The 22,913-nt window shown below is 33.5% G+C and overlaps 1 protein-coding gene across 1 annotated transcript; it reads right to left on the bottom strand.

Moving 5' to 3' along the window:
* Positions 1 to 136: 136 nt before the first annotated feature.
* Positions 137 to 13,082, bottom strand: LOC126818993 (uncharacterized). The gene is made up of 9 exons (XM_050546737.2): positions 13,008 to 13,082; positions 11,977 to 12,247; positions 11,403 to 11,562; positions 9,173 to 9,285; positions 7,640 to 7,774; positions 6,310 to 6,514; positions 5,904 to 6,048; positions 5,209 to 5,323; positions 137 to 4,203 (listed from the first exon to the last, which is right to left on the bottom strand). The coding sequence occupies exons 2-9, from the start codon at positions 12,151 to 12,153 to the stop codon at positions 4,048 to 4,050; spliced, it is 1,206 nt and encodes a 401-aa protein (XP_050402694.1). The 5' UTR covers positions 12,154 to 12,247; positions 13,008 to 13,082; the 3' UTR covers positions 137 to 4,047.
* Between the last annotated feature and the right edge of the window lie 9,831 nt (positions 13,083 to 22,913).

Here is a 22,913-nt window from a genome sequence, read left to right as displayed (position 1 = left end):
CATCTTTTCACAAATTATTGTTTGAATCCGTGCTCATTATTTGCTACATTCTTAGCCATTTGTTTAGCAGGCCAGGAAATTCAAGCTGTAAATAAAATTGAAAATACCCTGTACTCCCAATGATGAAGAAAATTGGTTTATGTTTTGATTACGATTTTTATTTACAATTATACAAAGTTATATACATGACGAAGTTACATTTGTGTTCAAATAAATTTACATATTTATAAAAAGTCTTAAACACTTCATTAAATTCTATATACACATAAATTCATCAATATTTATAACATGTATTTATTTTATAAATAGCTTGAAATTGTGTATTTCATACAAAACATACAACAAATGCACTTGATCCATTAGTTGGTTCCACAATACCATATTTATTAAACAGTCTTACAGAATCATTTAATACTTTTTTTAAAGTACAACATCATTACCCAAAACAGAAATTGAAAATTTAATGCTTCTCTTAATTAAAATTTTGTTTTACTGAATACCATAAACAAACAGTGGTTCAAAACGATGAAATAGTTGTATTTGATGCTGATGTTTTTAAAATGCATTCTATATGGATTAAAATCTCAAATACTACTGTCTCATATTGATCATTTGGCTACGTTTCATATTTATGAGTTATTCAAAATAGGAACTAAAATAAGACATGTGTAGAATCCCAATCATTGTCAGCACTATTATATTATGGAAGACCAAACAGCTCTTCATTCAGTGTTCTTAGCTCTTAATTCATAGTCCTCAATTCTTATTTATTTCTTCATTTGTTGTCGTATATCAACATTTGTACACTAAAATTAACATTTGTACACTATTTTGTCATATCAGATTTCTAAAATGTATTTTTGTTTAATTCAATTGTATTTTAATATAAAGATAAAATTTATATTAGTAAATCAAAAAAATAATCTACATTTACATTTCAACATATACATACAATGAAAAACAAATCTCGAACAACAAATCTCCAAATACAAATTTTGCAAAACATTTCTCCAAAAATATTTATCAAAATTCATCGAACTGGAACATCATGACGACATGAGCTGAAATCAACCTGGCATACAATAAGTCACCATACAATAAAATAGAAACGAGCAAGCATATATATACAATAAGAAAGATAGGTTGCCAGGCAACGAAGCATACGCCCACATCAGCTATATCGTCCGGGCAGTCAACAAGAGTTGTCGCATATTTTTACGGTAATGAAACATTTATAATACATTAAAATCTGATTAAGAGTAACAACTTATTAAGTAATTATCAGAAAACCATTAGAATTTATTTGGTTTTTTAAAGGTTCTGCCCCATGCTAACGTTTAGTATACGAAACTTTTAGCATCATGGATTTAGCTGTTCAAGTCATTAGCCCAGTATAGGAGCAGAACAGTAGGACGTTAAACCCCATTTCATTTTCATTTCATAAAGATTCATTGAAAATCAATATACTTGTTCGTCTCAAGACCTTAAACTCTGTGTATCAATCTGAAGTCAATCGGATGATAACTTTAGCCTCTAGAGCGTCACAAGATTTTTCAAAGTGATCAAGAGCCATAAGTCTGGCAGCAATTATCCGAAATCGTTGAAAATCAATGATTCTTTATCTCATGGCCTCAAACACTGTGTATAAATTTAAAGTCAATCAGATATTAACTTTAGCCTCTAGAGTGTTCAAAAGATTTTTCAAAGTGATCAAGGGCAATAACTCTGGCAGTAATTATTGGAAATCGCTAAAAATCAATAGGCTTCTTCGACTCATGACCTTAAACACTGTGTATAAATTTAAAGTCAATCGGATATTAACTTTAGCCTCTAGAGCATCCACAAGATTTTTCAAAGTGATCAAGGGCAATAACTCTGTCAGTAATTATTGGAAATCGCTAAAAATCAATAGGCTTCTTCGTCTCCTGACCTTAAACACTATGTATAACTTTAAAGTCAATCGGATATTAACTTTAGCATCTAGAGCACCGGACCGACAGACTGATGGACGGACGGGGGCGATAACAATATAAAAATTGCTCAATGACCGTGACTTTAGTGAAATCACGTGTGTGTTATGTTTCCATGTTAATTTGATCTAGCATTTAAAATAAAATAAATTGAAAGCAGTGTAATTTTAGTAATTAGGTTATTTTTTGATAGCGACATAGTTCTTTGGACAAACGAAAGAGGACTTGATCACTTCTAAATTATGTAATCTTGAATGTACCAGTGTATATTCAAAGAGTGACAGACAAATACTTTCCGGTGAAGTATTACACGAAAACTGGAATTTTGAATTAGGACGTGTATTTTGACTTTTTAAATACCCCCTCACTTAAATAGAGTTAAGACGATCCAAATTATATCTGCTATAACAAGGTACGTAAATATGAATGTCAGAAAATATTTTACAATTTTGAAAATCTATTTGGACCTTTTTAATGGCATGCATCCTGATATCTTGTATTATGGCCCGTATTTTGACCTTAAATACCTCTCCCTCATTTAATACAGGTTAGGGCCATTCAAATTTGTTCTTTTTTCAAGGTATGTAAATATAAATTTACATTTTATAGCAAGCAATAAACATCTTTCCAGCAGTACATGAACAGAATTTCTTATTAAGATCGTTTTTTTTTTACTTTAAATATTCCTCCCCTCACTTAATAAAGTTTTAAGTACCATGGAACTTTGATCTTTTTTCAAGGTATGTAAATATAAATGTGGCAGAAAATAACATGAAAAGTTGTACAGTATTAAACACTATTAAGTGATGGAGAGGGGGTGGGTGGGGTCTTAAATGTCAAAATACGGGCCATACTATGACATTCCGGATATCACACAGAATACCACTGACAAGAAATTTCATTTACTTTTTCAGAAATGTAAACTATATTCTGGCACATTTAAATTTACATAGCTTGAAAAGGGTATTACAGTTGGATGAGGCTAAATACTATTAAGTTAGTAGGGGTGAGAGGGGGTATTTAATAGTTAAAATATGGGTTATCGTGTAATGCATGACCGGAAATTTTTTTATTTTTTTATTCCTCTTTCAAAATATTACTTATTCCCTGGCACATTCATAAAATCACGATTTCAAAAACCTAATTTCTGAAAATAGACATTTTCAATTATCTTCTTGGTCCGATTAGCCATGCTACGCACATGGTTTCACTAGAGTCGCGGTCATCGAGCAATTTTTCTTATTGTACATATGCTTACTCAATTCCCCATTATTGTATGGTGACTTATTGTATGCCAGGTTGATTTCCACTCATGTCGTCATAATGTTACGATTCGATGAATTTCAAGAAATGTGTTTTGCAAGGTTTGTATATGGAGATCTGTATTTGGAAATTTGTTGTTCGAGATTTGTTTTTCATTGTATTTCGCTGATGAAATGTAAATATAGGCTAATTTTTTGAAAATATTAAAATACAATTAAGTTAAACAAAAATACATTTTACAAATCTGATATGACAAATGTCTGATTTGTAAAACAACTATTGATTTTAAGATACAAATGTTAATTTTAGAGTACCAATGTCGAAATATGACAACAAATGAAGAAATAAGAATTAAGGACTATGAATTAAGAACACTAAATAAAGAGCTGTTTGGTCTTCCATATTATATTGTTTTCTGTCTTTTTACCATCCCCAGCTACCTGTATCAAAAATAAATCTAATCGCTGTTTTTAATTCCTTCATTCTTCCATTACATAAAATTATTTACTGTACAAAATTTTTAAAAATATTTTAACTGGCCATAAACAGGCTGGTTGTGACAGAAACAATTTGGCAAGTACGATTCCTTTTAAAATCATTTTCATTGATTATTAAAAATCCACCTCTAAATTCAAGTTCAACATCAGTTATTATCACATTATTAAAGTACACATAGTTATGTATACATTCATCCTCTTAGTTCTCATAATATTTCCACTGTATTGTGTTTACCTTATACACAGCCAGTATTTTCTTCCATGTTATAATATCCCCACCATTTTACTCAGAACTTTGGAATACCCTATTCAATTCATCACAGTAGTTGGCTTGCTGCACTTTGACTTAAGTAAATAATCGCACCTACAAAGTTAACACCTGCAGCGATAATGAACACAGGAAACCACCGACCATGAGATTGAGTTACTAACTCGGCTGTCAATGGCCCACAAGTAATACCCGGTATGGTAGCCTGAAATATAACAAATAAACTTCATAAGCCATAAAACTACCAGATGCCACTTTTAAGACAAACATACTGAAATTATTGCAAGCTATTACAGTTATAGTTAAGAGCTTCACAATCACACAGGCAAAATTATATAACTGAGCACAATGACCACACTTTTATCACAGAGTTATAAAGGGATATCAAAACTTCATAATGTAGTTTAAGTACCATTATTATAAACGTAAGCAGCAATACATCTAGTTGAATACATGTAATTGCCTAATATTTACAGTATAATGCAGTCAAAATGAAATGACGTTTTATTTTTCTGCACTGACTGGGCTAATGAAGATGGGTGCAGTCAAAATAGAATGAAGTAAATAATAGCTAGGGCTGGCAGAAAATATATTGATCATTGCACAATTATAGGTAGTTACTTGCAAGAAGACGGTTTTGTCTTCCAAATGATGTTGATTGAGTTTCGACTTGGTTTTGGTATGGGATGCTATTATTTTATTGTCAAATCAATGAAACAAATTCTACATGTATGCATAATGATATTACAGCATAAACCGTCAACAATTGGCTTGTGATTGCAATAGAGGCAGTTTTTAACAGATTTTTATAGACCCACATACCGGTGGAGACCTATTATATTGTCAGCCTGTTGGACAACAATTGGCTTGTGAACACTATGGAGGCTACAGTGTTTTAATATTTTGGTGTGAATCATTTTGGTCACGAGAAGACAAACCCCATCGGCTTTAAGCATTTTAGGATCATCCATTTAAGGAAATTTTGTCAAAAAAAGGTGCGGAGCACAGGCCTCATGAGAGGATGAACACTATCGTTATTCAGGATTCCGCATAGCTGCTGTGTGGGCTTAGTTCCACACTTAACATGGCTATCTTTTTAAACTGATCATTAACACTCGTTTTGATTGGTTTTTACTACAATTTTCATTTTAAAGATAAGCATACATGGTATGCTCAGCCTTAATGGGATTAAATTAACTTCTGTACTTACAAGAGTATTTGATATAGCAAACGTTATTCCAGCATGACTTGGTGCTATTTCTGCATGATTACTTAAATGTCCCGATGAATTACAGGCACTCAGTCCTAATGATATTGATACAAAACTGAAAATAAAGAGATGGACATGGTATATTTTAAATAACCTGACCAAAAACCACAATAAAATATACAATTATTAATTTATATCTTTCTGTAATGATAATTGTTATGTCATTTTTCATATGCGGAAATATATTTGATAATGTAACATGAATGTACATAAACAGATTTACATTCAATTGTTTCGGTTTTTACTGTAATTTCTAATCAATTATGTTTGGAGAAATATGCGAAGAGTCCGAATCGAATGGCAGTCTTTGGCGTCTGGTTATTCAAGTCTACACCAGTAGTATTCTCCTAGACTTGTTCATCGAGGCACTTCATTTAAATGGCGCTCGAAAGCATTCTGGCCCATTAAAATCAATGTTGATTCAAATTGACCAGTAAGTCGTGTTTGCAATGTCAAAGACTGTGGATGATAATGAGTTAAAGACTTCGCTCCTTTAAGAAAAACAATGAAGACAACTTAATACTTCAAAATAGATGTCTTATCTAAGTATTATCTTTTTTCTGTTCCGTAAATCAACATGTATCATGGCTGACTTAGCCAAGACCAAACTGTGTGAATAAACCTTTGATACTTACAAAACTGCTAAAGGAAGATTATTTACAGCACTAAAAAATAGAATAAATACACCTGGTCCTAACAGACCAATAGTAGTCATTAATCGTCGTACAGATAACACTGTCCATTTATGTCCTATTAAGGCATCAGCAAAATGGGCGGCAACTGAAATATAATCAATAATAGAGTTGAGTTGCATGGTTTGGTTTGTATGTGATTTTCAAAATACTTTGTACCCTAACTAAATAGGTAATGCAATATCATTTCAGTATAAAAGATTAAACCTAAAACAACCCATTGATAACTTCATTATAATCAATATTTCATTAAAAGATTATTGATTACACAAATAATATAGTATAACAGGGAAGAGAAGATCAATAAAATAATATAGAAATATCAATATGATTAATGTATTGAACTTACCAACTCCTATTAAAGAATTCATCACATAAGGCACTGCTGTAAACATAATATGACTTTTATTTGCCTTCAGATTTCTGGTCATATAGGTAGGAAGCCACTGCATTATAATATAATTGGACCAGTTCATGCAGAAATGAGCAATATAAATAGACCATAATGGCCAATGACAAATAAATTCTGACCAGCGAACATTTGTATTATTTACCTGGAAATAACAGATTAGAATTATTTTATAAATTCAGTAAAGCATTTTCTATCTCCCTCTATGATAAAGTCACAAAATACAAATTAATAATTAATTACCCTGGTACTAAAGTTCAAATTATCTTAAGCCCGTCCCAGATGACAGACATTTAATAAGAATATGTTCTGACCACAGACATTTATAGCAAATAAACCACATAGATAGATGGCGTTTTCAGGTCCGCTAATACAAATTTATAAGACAGCCATGCAAAGCATGGAATACACTCACTGTCACACATTAGCTTTGTCTAAATTGCAGCTTATCTGAAAGGAAAACTTGGATGTTAAGCAAATTTGATATGTATCTAGGATCCTCAAAGTTCATCCTCTAATGACCCCATTGCTTCCATCCAATTTTGAACAGTGCCCGCTAATCTATCCTAGTTGGGGTCTGTGGGATTTTAGGTGTGTCTATAAGGGGTAAACCACCGCACAAACTGTCTGGCAGTGGTCATTCATGATTCCTGTAGTGGTACTGAACAACTCCAAAGCTGTTTTAGGTGGTACAGATTTCAGCTAATCTAGCCTAGCTGTGGTCTGGAAATTATAAAACTCTTGTCAGGGATACTCCATCACTACAAACGTCTGGCAATTACATAGCTCTGTCATAGGTACTCCACCACAAGAAATGTCTGTCAGAGTGTTTTTGCAATACCCGAAGATGTACCGTACACTGCTGTACGATTTTTATGTGGTACACTTTTGAGCTAATAGAGCCTAGTTGGGGGGGCATGGCATTTTGGGCGTGGATACCACACCCACCACCAGATACCCGTCATGACTTACATTGATACCATATAGGAGAAAATTGGTACACTTTTCAACTAGGTTGACCCCACCCCAGGCTCCCGCTCTTGATGATTCCAGAACGGAAAGCCACAGATCACTTAGTATCGATAGGGTTCATCCTCTCATGACCTCAAAGCTTCCCATCAAATTTGAAAGAAACCCATTAAAAACTATAGCCTCTTTCTTTTTCACAATGTTATGCGAAAAGGGGGATAACTATGTAACAAAAAATACAGACTGCTGAAAAACAATAGTGTTCAACCCATATAATTCAATAATTGTATATTGTACATACTTTTGGTGGATCAACAAATTCTTCCTCATATGTTCCTCTTATTTCTGTATATGACACCAACCACATTAAAACCCATAGAAAACCTAATGATCCAAAGGTATAAAACATCCATGGCCAAGGTAAATGTGGACAAACCTAGAAAAAAGAGAGATAGTTAATTTGACTAAACCTATTCAAAGGCAATGTAAAATCTAAGATCAATATCAAATATTTACTTTGGTTTTATTTCATTCAAAAGACATGGTGGTTGAGTGATTAAGGTTCTGGCTAGCTAACCTGGAGGTCCTGGTTTTCGATCCTGGTGTTGGTTAAGGAAGTTTTTCCAGGTTTCCTCCATCCTCTGTATCCGCAGTGGTATTGTTCGTTCTATTCCACAATCCCCCGGAGTTCATTCGCTAGGTTTTCACGAATTCAAATTATCTGCCCTTGATCGTAGGTTGATTCTACGAACCAATCAAAAAACAGTTTACATACCAGTATAGGCGTCATTGTTTACGTTCACAACAATAATCTAAGTTGCAATAAAATGTGAGATTCGGTTACTTCTCTTCCCCCTGCGATCAGTCAATAAAAATAGCACAAGTATCAAGGGTGGATGCAGATAATTTGACTATGTTTCTCTCCCGTGAATGAACCTAGGAGTTAGTGGAATAAAACGTAACAATACTACTTGGGATATCGAGGATGGGTTTTTTTCTTGTCAACCATACAAATTGGAAGGTCTGGCAAATAACAGCATAGTCATTTGGATGTTTTTCCGACGTGGTTTCCCCTTGTCAGTGGTGCAGAACGGAGGGCCTGACAAGGACAGCTGTCTAGTCCTTCGGATGAGACGAAAAACCGAGGTCCTGTGTATACATTGGAATGCACGTAAAAAGATCCCTTGGCAGTTAGAATTCGATATAAGAGTAGGCGATAGTGCTGCTGCCCGGGCAAAATTTCCCTCATAACACACTGTATGGCGTATGCCCGTCTTCATTAGCCCAGTATAGGAGCAGAACAGTAGGACGTTAAACCCCATTTCATTTCATTTGGATGTTAATAAAAAAATGATGTCTTGGGTATATATTGACATGTAGGTAAAAGAACCAGACAGTTGGAGAGAAAGAGAGAGAGAAATAGGGTTTAACGTCCACTCAACACAAACTAGGTCATTTCGGGACAAACATATGGTTCAATTTTATTTCCATAATTCGCTTGCGTGTAGGGGTCTTAAGCAGTGGGAGGAAACTGGAGGACCCGGAGAAAACCCACGAGGTTGGACAGGCGACCCTACTCCTTGTCACATACAACCGGGGAATTGAAACCATGCCAGTTGACTCAATGAAAGACTTTACGATACAGAGCGCACATGCTGACCATTCAGCCATCTAACCCCTCTAGACAGTTGGAATTTGAATTAAAAGTAGCCTCATTGTACACTGCATGGCATATACCCATCTTTATTAACACCTTTTGGAGCAGAAATGTAGGACGTTAAACCCGTATTTCATTTTATTAAATAATCAGTATAAAGTTCTAAATTAAACATACAACTGCTGCAACAGTCTGTCCAATTGAACCAAATGCAACCAGATATCCAAATGCTCGTGATCGTTCTTCACCAGGAATGGCATGGGAAAAAATATGAAATATGGTAGGTAATCCTGAAAAGAAAAAAAATTTTATTAAAGGTTTAGTGTCTGTGGCACACTATTGTTAGCACCTATAATATAGCATCAGTGAATGCTGCTCATGTTCCTTGAAATAAACTTGAAGACTGAGCACTGCATCTGTTATTTTATCTAATATTGTTTTTACTGGATACTTTCTTTGCTCTTCGAACTTAACTAATGAACTTAACTAATCGATATAGAATCAAAAAAAAAATTACATTCACTCCAAACGAGTTTTGAGCTTCTGATCTGAAACAAAAATTGTAGGTAGTATTCTCGATGCAAAATAACCAAAAAGTAAAGAGATCCTTTATAAACTTTCAAGTTGTCTGACTCTGCATGTTCAAGAGAAAGAATTGGTATTTGAATACTACACGTACATCAGTGATGGGAATTCGCATGTATATTCCGGACATGTCCAACACTATTTTCCAAACATCCGAAATTGTCGGACCAGGAATATGCCCAATAGGACATCAAGATATGGTGAATAATATTCAAAATTCCAAAATTAATATAGTGTACTGAGTGTATAACTACCACTCAACCCGATTATCGTTGATAATAGGCTGGATTGATTAGGTAATTAAACATACATTATGCAAGAGCTAAATCTGCCTATTGCAGGTCTTTCTTTAGGACTGAAATGTTTTCTAAATTATTAATTAGACATTAATTAACTTATCCAGGCCATAATCAACTCTCGGTGGCATCGGATTTCTCCGATATTAAATAGATTACAACAGTTCAGCCATATTTTGATTTGAGCTAAAAATGGAGAAGCAAGACTTAGCTTCGAACAACCAGTACATTGGTTGAAATTATTGCACATGTCTTGTCAAACCTTCAAAAGATATGTTTTACATCCTTTAAGACTCCATATAGAAATTCTCATCCACAGTGGCACTTTCTTGCAATTTCGATTGCCACACGAAAATCATTAAGAGTCACATAAGCCATACACTGAAGTTAGCTATGCCTTTTTTCAAGTGATTTAACCATCAATGTAATTTTAAAATACCAATTCATGAAGAAGAGAAAGGTGTTTTGACATCACCACAAGTATTATAATTCGCATGCCTTTCTTTCATTTACTGCCATATAAACCAAGATATGTAATTTTTGAGGAATATTACTGACGTGAGTTTGAAGCAGGCACGGATCGGTAAGCTTGGATCGGTAAGCTTTCATTCTATCGTATTACAAAAACACGTAATTTTGTAGGAATATTACTGACATAGATTTGAATACCATACAGGATATAAATATGAAAAATAGAGAGGTGTTCCTTTTTTTTATCACGCATGGATTTGATTATTTTGCTGACATTTTATAAAGAAGAAAACGATGATCTGACATCACAAACTATTCTTATTTTGGAAGTTCTGCATTCATTTGCTGCTGTAGGCCTATAAACAAAGACATGTAATTTTGAAGGAATATAACTGTTTGAATTTGATGTCGAAGCAGGGTCGGCAGGCTGTCATTTAATGTAGTACGAAAATGGGTTATTTTGTAGGAATGTTACTGACATATATCTGAATACCGTATGGGAATTAAATATGAAAAATAGTGAGGTTCACCTATTTTTATTACGTACGGGATTTGAATATTTTGTTGACATGTGATTTTTGATTGTGGTATGAATCCGTCTGCTTAAATAACGATAAGAGTTATGCCACTTTATTATCGGTAAAATGCTCGACAAGCAAAATTTTGAAATCCCATCCCTGATGTATAGGTACATGCTTTTTTCAAATTGTCAATAAATATAGATATGGTTACATGTGATACCAGCCTCACCTTGATGAACTATAGATCTGACAAAATCAAAACTAAATGATATCGAGTCTGGAATATGGATTAATACAGAAAAAAATGAAGATAAGGTGTATTTGTCATTAATCAATTTAAGTTAAGAATTTGACATCATCGTCACTTAGAAAGAATTTCACTTTGAAGATCGTTTGAATCTGAATAGGTCCAAATTTGATAAGAAATCTGATTAAGATTTGTTTAGCAATCAAACACTTCTAGTTCTTACAAAACTTGATGAAATCGTTATCAGGACTAAGTTGAAGTTAAATAGTTAATGAAAGAAAACTCACCCAACCCTTCTCCCAATCCTAAAAATACTCTTGACATTATCAAGGCATAAATTGAGCTTGAAAAAAAAGGAACCAGGAAAGTAGAGAGTGACCACAACAGGACAGAAACAGTTAATATCAACTTTCCTCCATATTTCTTGGAAGCACTACCACCAATCACCTGTTAGAGATGTGAAAGTGCCAAATAATAATATTACAAGGATCAAATAAAAAAACACATAGTTGGGATTTTATTAAGTGGATAAGGACTCCAAACCCATTTGTAAAGAGAAGAACTCCAATAATTTCAGTTTTTGTATTTTTATTACGGTATTGATTCTTTTTCCATAAGTTTTGAAAATGGAATCAAATTATACTGTATATTACGATACAATGCATGGTGTAAACTACAAAGACAGGAAAACTTTCATTTTTTTCTTCTTCATATTTTGATATAAATTTGTGTTATGTCTAAATTACCAATGTTCTGGTTTAATTGATTTTTCTATTTAATACAGATTTTCTATTTAACAACTTTTTAAGGTATAATAACACACATTCATAAACTTTATAAAAACAATCAGGTGCAACTTACCTGACTACTCATATATCCAACTGCAAATGAGCTGAGAACCCAACCTTGTCCGTGTAGATCCCACTTGAATTCATCTGTCATTGGAACTATAGCTATCGGCATAATTACTCGATCTGCCGAATTGATAAAATTAGCTATGGAACATAATGCTATTGTTTTTGATGTTTTAGTCAACATAGCTAAATGTTGTTTCACTGTCAAAATGACAGCTTACATCCCCTACTTGATACACAAGATGATCTTCACTGCGTCATTTTCTGTTATTTAATAACTGCAAAGAAAGAAAAATAAATTTACCAGACGAACACAAACCTGCAGGTAAAAACCAACAAAATCAGTCCACCACTCACATTGCCACCCCAGTGAATACAATACAGGTTTGAGTTCAGGTAATTAGGTAAAGTACATACATATAATATGCCTATGATACATCAATTTGTAGTCGTTAGAACAAATTGGTGCACAGAATTAGAAATCGCTGCCTTCCTAGTGGTACTTTCAGACTCTCCTGGGTTTGAATAAAACAAATCTTTGATATAATTTATCATCACTAGTCATGTTTACAACCATTATGATCACATTGTATTATCTACAGAGTTAGGGCTGTGTTTCTTTGAGCAAGCTTACAAATACAACAAATTGGGGTGAATCATTGGTTATGCAGAGATCTGCAGAGCTAACAAAATAATGAAAACTAGTAAGCACGCCTAAATGATGGGAAAAGCACAGAATAGAATAGATGCCGGCACCAGTGCCCCAATGGCGATCAACTGAACGGTGCTGACAGCATGCAGTAGCAATAAGTTTTATAGTAGGCTATACCTACAATGTTTTGCAAGTCTTGCTTGTTGATATTGTTGTCAAAAGTTGAGGTTAAGATGTGGGGTTGCAAGAAAAATGTCATTCCTTCTAACAAACCTATGCGTTTCTGAACAATGTAATTTACTATGATAAGCATTAACATATAATAAGATAAATAATTAGTAAAAAAAAACTAAAAGTAGATGAATTAATTAGACAAAAACGCAAACCTTATAACAAACGACGTGGCATGACAAAATATGGCAGCCATGTTTACAAGAATTAAGGTCGCTTACGATCTCAGGGATTTGGTAATTCTGTACGCAATTGATCACTTATGAAAAGGTACATCTATGAGCATTTTACTTTCATTACAATTCTTATGATCACAGATCAGATATAAATTGATTTGTTCGATAGTTGCAAATCATCTGAAAAACTAATCTAGGTATGTTGTCATTGATGTAGGCGACAGCAAGTGTCACCAAACACAACAAAAACTTTCCATTATTATTATAGTCTAGAAATCTACTCTTATTTTTTATTTTTATTTTTTTAAAAAATGGATTGTATGTATGGCTGGCTGTAAAAGTTCCTTCGGATTTCCCCCTTGTCAGTGGTGCATGATGGAGGGTTAGGCAAATGTACTGCAGTATAATCATTCGGATGGGACAATAAAACCCCAAAATAAGAGTAGTCTAGGCTAGCACAGAACTGCTGTCCGGGCAAAATATTACCTCATAGCACACTGCATGGCGTTTGCCAGTATTAATTTATCAGCCCATTAGGCATATAATTAGGCCTATCTATGATCAAGAGTGAGGGTCAAGAGTTCCATTTTTTCAAATTTTCTGGTCAAGCCCACCCAAGCACTGTTGAATTGTCTCTTCAACACTTCAACAAAACACAAAAACAACCCAAACACACTAAACAAGTTTTTAAATTTATAGCAGAGCCTATATAAATCAATACAAACAAACAAATAAAACAAACCAATGAAAACTGATCCCATGCCCCTGAAATATTTATTCTAACATGAAATTGTTGGTACAGTTTCAGAGTGGATACAGGAATTTTGAAAAGGGGGGGGAACGAACTTCATGCCAAGCAACACTAGGTCCAAAAAATTTTGGACCATTTCTTTCGATTTTCCCCCAAGAATAAACTCACGGAAATGGCACAAGTTTTAATGAGTTAACTGCATACTTCATGTGTCCCATCAGGTGGAGCAAAGTCACTTTACAGAAGCACAATTAAACTTCTTCAAAGCTTAACTGCGCATGTGCATTTTATGTTCATATGTATGTCTGAACTAGCATCCCAATAGTGGGAGCGAAAAAAAATTAGGGGACCTTTTCTTACAATATTTCTGAGAAAAAAAAAAGCGAAGGCAAGGCAGAGTAAAATAAAAAGTGTAATTTGGTACATTACATTCAAACAGCTTGTGACATATTTATTTCTTCATATGTTCATGCTGTATTGTCCGTAGCACAGTTTTGATTTCTTACCGATATATAGAAACACCTATCATTCCTGGCAAAGAGATATAAGAAAATCAAGAACCCAAGCAGACCCAGTCAAATAAACTTATTCAAGCTCTTTAAAGCTTGATAAAAACAAATATGCTTTTTAGATTTGTATACAAAAAAGCACATGTTTATTTTGCATTTTGAGAATTTATATCATCGCATATACATAATATACAAATCAGTAAGTTAATTGCAACAGTAACTTAATTGCAAAAGGTCAAGCTAGTCGGTAGTATATAAAAGCAAAATTAACTTTCTTTGAAGCTTGACATGTGCATTTTATGTTTATATGTGTAAAGGACACTGCCGAGTTCATCAGTGCAGAACAATCTTCTTACATTTTAATCTTCCAAATGATCGACCCACTCACTGAGCCTTTTTGAGTCACACCTGAAAGAAAACTAAACCCTACTGTTCCGACAGTCCAGAATAGTTGGGCAAGTGTATAGTATTATGAGAACTGCCAAAAAAAAGATTTCCAATGAAAAAGGGATGGGGTTTCTGACAATGCTTGTCTGAACTCATCACGGTCACAGAGTTATAAATATTTTTGTGTGGACAGTCGTCCTGAAATGACTTCTGGGGATAATAAATCACCCACTCCTTGGAAACAAAATTGAACAGTATTTGATTATTTAGTTGGTGGATGTTGTAAACTGTCATGCTAAAAGTGTACAAACTGCTGCATAATATACTCAATGCTTGGCTTGGATTTTCAGTAAAAATGTGAGACTAAATTTATTTTAAATATAATATATAATATTCAAAATATTTTACATTTATTTCCTTGGTCAGAGTGATTATCCCTCTACCCTAACCCTTGATATTAACATGTAAAATCAAAACAAAAGTATAGTTTAAGAATATTTTAGTATTTATTAATTCCATTCCATATAATTACAATTGTTTTGTATTCAGTATAGTATAATAAGTTTAACAACTAGATAAATATTTACTGTAGTACACCAACTAGAATCAATTCTTAAAAACTTGTAGACTACACACAATATTTAACAGAAAGCTTATAAAATTTCATTAAATATTAACAATAATAAAATAACACCGCAAATTTTTTTTTACCGGTATAATTAGCTGATCTGTCCTCAGTATTAATCAATAATACAACAAACAAAATATATATTTTACACTGACCTGATTTTGGAATATTAGTAGTAAAATAAAGAACAAATAACAAATATTCTGGTACATGATGGTGAAAATGAGTAACAAATGTAGTGGATTTTATGCAGGATGACAGTTATGTAGGGCAATAACTTTTCAAGTATTTTCAACAATTTAATAGAATGTCAAATATTATAAAGTAAAATTATAGTAAAGCTGGGATGAATTTATGTAATTTCTGTTAAGTATATAATTGCTAACATCCTTGCTATAGATGCTTATTTTATAAATGCAGGTTGCTAGGGAAGAAACATATACTAACAGCAGTCAACAAAGGTCGCATATTGTAGGTAAAATGTGAGTGTTGACGACAAGACATCAAAAACTGAATAAGAGTAACAACTTATGGACTAATTATCAGAAATAATTCAAATTTGATTGGCTTCTAGTTCTTCCTAGTGTTAACATTTATCATACAAAACATGAACCGGTAATCAGATAATATTCATCTGACGAAAATAAAAACTGTTTATAAATTTCAGATCAATTGGATAACTTTAGTATCTAGATCATCCACAAGATTTTTTAAACTGATCAAGGGCCATAACTTTGACAGTCGGAAATCGTTGAAAATGCCTATTGAGACATTAATATAGCACTTAATAATAAATTTGACGACACTACTATACAGCCACATTTCAAAGCGGTTTATAATATATATATACATGTAATTAACAATTACATTAGAAAGGCATATTTTTTTTCTATTAAATATCATTTATAAAGAAATACTGTATAGTGTTCATGTACAAAAACCTTTGCACAATGAATCTGAAAGGGGTGAGGACAATACATGACCACATTATTATGTGGGTGTATTAAAAAAGATACCAGGTATTTTAACATTTATATTAGAAAGGCATATTTTTCTCTTCCTATAAAATATAATTTATAAAGAAATACTATAGTGTTCATGTACAAAAACTTTTATACAATCAATGTCAGGTATCGATACTATATGTACCGGTAATAACAAATGTATACATATGTTTACAGTTATATATAATAAAGGCAAAGCTAAAATTCCATATCAATAATATTCTCTAAGAGATATAAATTAACTGTCTTTTCCAAGTTATTGGAACATTCTTTAAAGATACATTATGTAAGATTCAGATAAAGAGCTGACCATTCTTGCTATAATAGCTCAAAAATAGATAATGTAAAATGAAAATATCATTCAAATTACTTCATTCGTAGCCAAGTTATCACTGTTTGTAGTTTTGACAAGATGTGTGCATTGTGGTAACCAGGGCGCTGGTATATTCGAAACTTAGCCTCGCTTTCCCATTTTTAAATTAAATTTTGAAATGGTGAACTGTTCTAATCTAGTTAAAATCTGGAGTATCCGATGCCATTGAGAGTTGATTATGGTCTTGTTTTGTTAATAAATGTCTAATTAATAGTTTATATAATAATTATGACCTAAAGAAAGACCTGCAATAGGTAGATTTAGCTCTTGCATAATGTCTGTTTAAGTAAATAAGTAATACATGTAGTTAAAAAATTCTAGAATAATTGGTTAACAGTTTTATATTATAAATATATGTTCCAAGACTAGTTTGAGCAATTTTAACAAGAATTATATACATAAATATACATACATGTAAATATAAACTGGGTCTTATAGAGATTTAAATAAATTTTATATATAATGAGATACAATGGAAACAAACCAAAATAAGAAATAGATGATTGTAAATCTTATTTGAGAGATACAACTTAATCTTGCAATTCTGAAGAGAGAGAAATGGTGTTTAAGGTCCACTTGTCACCAACTAGTTCATTTTGGGACTAACATGGTTCAATTTTATTTCAATAATTTGCTTGAGCATAGGGATCTTTAGCAGTGGGAGAAAAACCACAAGGTTGGACAGGCAACCCTACTGATTGTCACATACAACCGGGGAATCGAAACCGCGCCAGTTGACTCAATGACAGACCTTATGATACAACGCGCACATGCTAACCATTTGGACATCCACCCCAACCACCCTGCAATTCTGAAAGTAAGCACATGTATATCAGACCACAATGATAACACATGAGAATGATGGTTGCACAATCGTGTAAACTGTAAACGCAGATCAATTCTCTCAAACACAAAAATTGAATTCAACAGAATGGGTGTGTTAAAATCATGATTTTATGATGCAAACATGGCGATCTCACATGTTATTGTTGTGATCTGATGTTGTAACATTCAAAATTGCAAGACTAAAGTCTAAGCTTATGAAACAAGATATACAATCATTCAGTCGATCATTTATAAAAATGGTGTGTTTTCAATGGGTCTAGCAGAGAAAGATCATGTGGTTCAAGAAAAACTAAAGAACACTATTTATGTTTATAGATCTGGATAGCATTTCTGCAAGATTCAATTAGGCAGACCATGTATATGACTGCCTAGGCTCTACAAACTTGCTCTTATTTTTACTACTGGTTGTTTGCCTGGTCGAACTTTTTCTACGAAGGGAGATTCGTATGCTGACATAGGTGGACATGTGCACATAATATTCTGGTCACCAAATTTATCATCAATTCTTCCAACAGATGGCCAAAATTTTGTATCTGGTTTTACAAATGTCTAGAAAAAATAAAAACAGGTATGCAAAAGATCATTAATTAAAATTTAATGAGTCTCCGGTATTTGCCTCTAAATGTATTGATAGCAATAATAACCATTAGTGTAAGTAGGGAGGGGGGGGGCTCTTTTTGAAACTGGACTGAATACAATCATAGGTAATTAATAACAATCGTACAATAAATGTCGATAGAAACGTCACACTGTATGTGTACAAACCAGTGATTGTTCTCCATATAAATTGTGTTGTGTATTTTATTCTGCTCAATTGGTATATACCACTCAAGGATTATATAAGATAGAAGTAGCTCAGTAAGTTTGTTTTTTTTTTAAAAAAATCTCTGAATCTCTGAGCTGTACAGCAATTACAATAAGTTTGATATACAGACATCAAGTAAACAAAATACGATCTCATCATATCCAACTTACCAACGGGAAAGCAGCTACCTCCCTACTGTACGGTCGATCCCAATTTGACGACATCACATCAGCTTGTGTGTGTGGAGACATCTAACAAAATAAGGGTAGAAATTATTGTAGTCAAATCTCAATGTCTTTGATAACTAATTAGGGTTATGATTTTTATGACAAGCAATTGCTATAACTTATTGGTTTATTACAATAAAAAATACGGCAAGCTGCCAGGCAACAAAATATTTCCCTACTACTAGCATTCTTGTCTTCAGCTTTCATGATCAAAAATATCTGATTGGTAGAGTGTTCACATGACATTGTGGACAGATGATGGACTGGCAGATGCAGGTAATAACAAGATAGTCTATACTATAGAATGTTTACACAGAATTATACATGAATGAGAAATAGGTAGAAAGGCATATCACAGTAATAACCAAACACATTATAATGTGGACATAAAACCAGCGGCAGCCAGGCAGGATACGCCCACATTTTCGAGAGATGGATAGAGAACAAGCAAAAAAGAAAGTGATTTTTCCTACAATCAAGGGCCATAATTCAGAAAATTACAATTCGATATGCGCAAATATGGAAAGGAACCCAGATCTTTGGGTTATTAACTTACATTTCAAGTTTCAACAAAATCGGATAAAAATTGTGACCTCTATAGGGTCCACAACCTTGATATACCATATTTTTTACCTTATTTGAGAACGAGGGGCGGCCATTTTGTCTGTCAGTTCTGGGCTGATTTTCACGAAATTGGAACACAGTCGTCCGTAGGGTGTAACGGTGATATAATAATACGTTTTTTTAAATCGGATAAAAATTATGACCTCTATAGGGTCCACAAGCTAAAAATGCGATTTTTTGTACAATCAGGGGACATAATTCAGGAAGTTACGGTCCGATATGCGCGAATATTGAAAGGAACCCAGATCTTTGTGTTATAAACTTACATTTCAAGTTTCAACAAAATCGGATAAAAATTGTGACCTCTATAGGGTCCACAACCTTGATATACCATATTTTTTACCTTATTTGAGAACGAGGGGCGGCCATTTTGTCTGTCAGTTCTGGGCTGATTTTCACGAAATTGGAACACAGTCGTCCTTAGGGTGTAACGGTGATATAATAATAAGTTTTTTTAAATCGGATAAAAATTATAACCTCTATAGGGTCCACAAGCTAAAAATGCGATTTTTCGTACAATCAGGGGACATAATTCAGGAAGTTACGGTCCGATATGCGCGAATATTGAAAGGAACCCAGATCTTTGTGTTATAAACTTACATTTCAAGTTTCAACAAAATCGGATAAAAATTGTGACCTCTATAGGGTCCACAACCTTGATATACCATATTTTTTACCTTATTTGAGAACGAGGGGCGGCCATTTTGTCTGTCAGTTCTGGGCTGATTTTCACGAAATTGGAACACAGTCGTCCTTAGGGTGTAACGGTGATATAATAATAATTTTTTTTAAATCGGATAAAAATTATGACCTCTATAGGGTCCACAAGCTAAAAATGCGATTTTTCGTACAATCAGGGGACATAATTCAGGAAGTTACGGTCCGATATGCGCGAATATTGAAAGGAACCCAGATCTTTGTGTTATAAACTTACATTTCAAGTTTCAACAAAATCGGATAAAAATTGTGACCTCTATAGGGTCCACAACCTTGATATACCATATTTTTACGCTATTTGAGAACGAACAGCGGCCATTTTGTCTGTCAGTTTTGGGCCGATTTTCACGAAATTCGAACTCAACCGTCCTTAGGGTTTAACGGTGATATAATAATACGTTTTTTTAAATCGGATAAAAATTATGACCGCTATAGGGTCCACAAGCCAAAACGCGTTTTTGCATACAATCAGGGGCCATAATTCAGGAAGTTACAGTCCGATATGCGCGAATATCGAAAGGAACCGAGATCTTTGGGTTATAAACTTACAACAAAATCGGATAAAAATTGTGACCTCTATAGGGTCCACAACCTTGATATACCATATTTTTACGCTAGTTGAGAATGAATGGCGGCCATTTTGTCTGTCAATTTTGGGCCGATTTTCACGAAATTCAAACTGAGCCATCCTTAGGGTGTAACGGTGATATAATAATACGTTTTTTTAAATCGGATAAAAATTACGACCTCTATAGGGTCCACACGCTAAAAACGTGATTTTTCGTAAACAATCAGGGGCCATAATTCAGGAAGTTACAGTCCGATATGCGCGAATATCGAAAGGAACTGAGATCTTTGGGTTATAAACTAACTTTTCAAGTTTCAACAAAATCGGATAAAAATTGTGACCTCTATAGGGTCCACAAGCTAAAAACGTGATTTTTTGTACAAACAGGGGCCATAATCCATGAAGTTTTGATCCGATACATGCCAATATCAAAAGCAACCAAGATCTTTTGGCGATAAACCTATATTTCAAGTTTCGTCAAAATCGGATAAGAATTGTGACCTGTAGAGTGTCCACAAACAAATTGTGGACGGACGGACGGGCGTCCGGACGTCCAGACATACGGACGTCCGGACAGACAGGGGCGACGACAATATACGTCCACATGAAAATGTGGGCGTATAAAAATTGTGACCTGTAGACTGTTCACAAACAATTGTGGACGGACGTCCGGACGGACAGGGGCGACGACAAAATACATCCACATGAAAATGTGGGCGTATAAAAACAACCTTCAAAGGATTTATTTTTGGATCCATTTTTCCCTCCTCTATGTCTTGAATTTCTTGTCTTATTGCTGAAAATAAAGATTTCATAATTTAATATATAGATAAATAGGCATTTAGATCTTTATTTTTTGCTATTATATTTAACATTTATCTTTTCACTTGTATTCCGCAAGCAATTAATACTGGTACTATCATTATCACATCATTAACTATTGCTAAAATCACTATATTAAAATAGTGTTTCTGGTTAGATATCATCATATGATAAAGTTGTCCAATGCGACAATGTTACGAATTGATATAATTGCCTCGAGATATCAATTTGCAATTTTATTTGCTAATATGCTTCAGACTTAAATCAACAATAAAATTTATCCTCATTTGCAGTAACAGTGGACACATTAGCCGAATAAATCGGCGCCAAATTTTAATCGGACGAATGTGTGGACACACAGGCCGATTCACCAGTCGATTGCATCACCTTTCATGTCACATGATTAAACATGGCAGCGACCATGTCTTCAAACAATCACGTGACTTCTCAATATGAGTGGATGATGAGTGGTGATTGGCTGATGAATTCTACAATCGATTGATTCGGCTGAATGATTCGAGTGACTCATTCAACTAGTGTGTCCACCACTTTACAGGTTTAACAGAATTGTGGACCTGAAAACCTAAGGAAACATTTTAGGTTCTGCAACAGTAAGAAATATATAGATTAAATTTGAAAAATAGAACAGAATGAAATATTAAATGTACCAATCATTGCATCACAGAATCTATCCAATTCCTCCTTATTCTCTGATTCTGTTGGTTCAACCATTAAAGTACCAGCAACAGGCCATGACATGGTTGGTGAATGGAAACCTAGAACATTACAAATGTATGGTATATTGATGTATAGTTGTACTGTTTATGCAGATAATTTCAATTTTAAAATTACTTCTGAATGAAACCAATAACTTAGAGCTGTTGAACAAGACTTGAGTTTAACCCTAAAATTAAAATAAAAATATTCATCTTTACCATAATCTTGCAATCTTTTAGATATATCCACAACTTCTACGTTGGCACTTTTCTTGAATTCTCGACAATCGATTATAAATTCATGAGCAACATAACCTGTTAAGATTGAAATATGAAACAAAACCCATCTTTTTTATAAGTTCAAATACATGCAACTAAAAGCATCACAATTTGGTATAGATCTTATCCATCAAAATAACAAATACTGGGGAATTAATTAATAGTGCACTACCAATAAGACAGGAAATATGACACAAATTTTAGATATTTATATTTAAAGAGGCATTATCACTCTCATCAAGATAATAAATACATGCCATGTTATTCTGAATATATCTGATTTAAAATTATTTTGTCTCATCTACCATTAATTAACATAAATCCAAGTTCTCACCCACATAGAATAAGGTATTTTGAGTGAAAGTTTGTTAATCTCCTACAAATGGCTTAAATCTTAGCAATGAATTGACCCACTTGTACCAAATTTTGAATATAATCAAAACTGAAAACTTCCAATATGAATGTGTAATAAAATCACATTAAATTGAACATTATTGTTTTACCACTCAGTGATGGTCTCTCAAAGCCTACCACTTGTGTGTAGGGGTCTTTAGTAGTGGGAGGAAACTGGAGGTTGGGCCGACGTCCCTATTCCTTGTCACTTTACTCCATGACAGACCTTATGATCT

Source organism: Patella vulgata, chromosome 4 (assembly GCF_932274485.2).
Source record: "Patella vulgata chromosome 4, xgPatVulg1.2, whole genome shotgun sequence".
In the NCBI taxonomy this organism is placed as follows: domain Eukaryota; kingdom Metazoa; phylum Mollusca; class Gastropoda; family Patellidae; genus Patella; species Patella vulgata.
This window is presented reverse-complemented; position numbering and strand designations above follow the sequence as displayed.